Source organism: Protobothrops mucrosquamatus, unplaced genomic scaffold (genome assembly GCF_001527695.2).
Source record: "Protobothrops mucrosquamatus isolate PMUCROS unplaced genomic scaffold, P.Mucros_1.0 scaffold13163, whole genome shotgun sequence".
Lineage (NCBI taxonomy): Eukaryota > Metazoa > Chordata > Lepidosauria > Squamata > Viperidae > Protobothrops > Protobothrops mucrosquamatus.
In genome coordinates, this window is record NW_015398938.1 from 1 (window position 1) to 1,309 (window position 1,309).

The 1,309-nt window shown below is 51.8% G+C and overlaps 1 protein-coding gene across 1 annotated transcript; it reads right to left on the reverse strand.

Moving 5' to 3' along the window:
- Positions 1 to 467: 467 nt before the first annotated feature.
- Positions 468 to 1,022, reverse strand: LOC107301466 (DLA class II histocompatibility antigen, DR-1 beta chain-like; the record flags this gene model as incomplete). Its single annotated transcript, XM_015830686.1, has 2 exons — positions 468 to 586; positions 749 to 1,022. Coding segments are annotated over 2 exons (393 nt in total), but the record flags the coding sequence as incomplete, so codon positions are not given.
- Positions 1,023 to 1,309: the final 287 nt, after the last annotated feature.

The following is a 1,309-nucleotide window of genomic DNA, read 5'->3' on the forward strand; positions in this document are numbered from 1 at the left end:
AAACCTGGAAACCTCCTGGGCCAGATTTTAGTGTTTGTGTCTGTATTTGTTTTCGATTGCACTGTTTTCAGGTCTCTGTAATGAAAAGCTGCCCAAAATTTCAAAAATTTGTGTTATCCACAGCAAGGAAGTATTATTCAGGCACATTAAAAAAAAAAGGAACAATTAACGAATGTTAAAGAAACATCTATCACTTGAGGAGAAACTCACCTGCAGGAGGCTGGATGGGAATTGCTGAAAGGAGAAAAAGAGCCAATCAGGACCCTTCATGGGCTGGAGGACTCAGAATGTCCACCTACCCATTGACAGCCCATAATAGGTTGCAGGATGCTCACTTATACAGTAGACTCAAGAACAGAATTTCCCAAGCAAATTTCCCAGGGGACCCTCCTTGCCATCTGCTAAGGTTGCTGAGAGGCCTCCCCTGGATGGTCCCCTCCCCACAACCTCTCATCCAGCCCCCCAGACTCACCTTTCTTGCTCTTCAGGTAGAGGGAGAGCCCCATGGTGAAGAAGATCACCCCGATCACGGCTGCAACGATCCCCGTCCAGAGTTTGCTCTTGGCAGAGTTGGAGGAACGGGGCTCTGGGGAAGGAGAAGGAGCCTCCCCTGAGTAGGAAGATCAGGGCCAGCTACCCCCCCCCCAGGAGGGTCCATGCCATCTCCCTGGATAGGGGGGGTCCCTCCCCCCTTCTCAGGGCAGAATGGGGTCCCCAGACCAGGAGGAGATGGAAGAGAGGGGCTCACCCCATTGGACGGTGATTGGGGCTTCCAGGCTGGCATGCTCCACCTGGCAGGTGTAGACGTCCCCCCGCTGGGGCTGGGTCTCCAGCATCACCTGGAGCTGGTAGGTCCAGTCTCCATTCTGGAGCTCCTCCCCAAAGGCCACGCCCTCCTCTTCCGGCCGCCCGTTCTTCAGCCACCGGACCTTGATCTCCACAGGGTAGAAGCCCCTCGCGGTGCAGAGGAGGATGGTGTTTGGGGAAGCGGGATCCAGCTTGGTGGGGGAGATGGAGACGGTGGGTTTGGCTGGAAGGGAGGAGGGACATGGGGGAGACACAGGAGGGGCCAGAACAGGAGACCAAGTTGGTTAGTTCAGGCCAAGAGCCCTTTTTTTTTTTTCAATATAGAATTTTATTGTTTTTATCATAAAAGAAAAAATACATCACAAGTATTACACAATGATTTATCCCATCCCCCCACCCCCCGGACTTCCCAAACCAAACCTAGGCTAACATTCAACTACAAGTAAACAAATATTAATATCTCTAACTCCAAACTCTAAACTTAAACAATCCATCTCCTCCG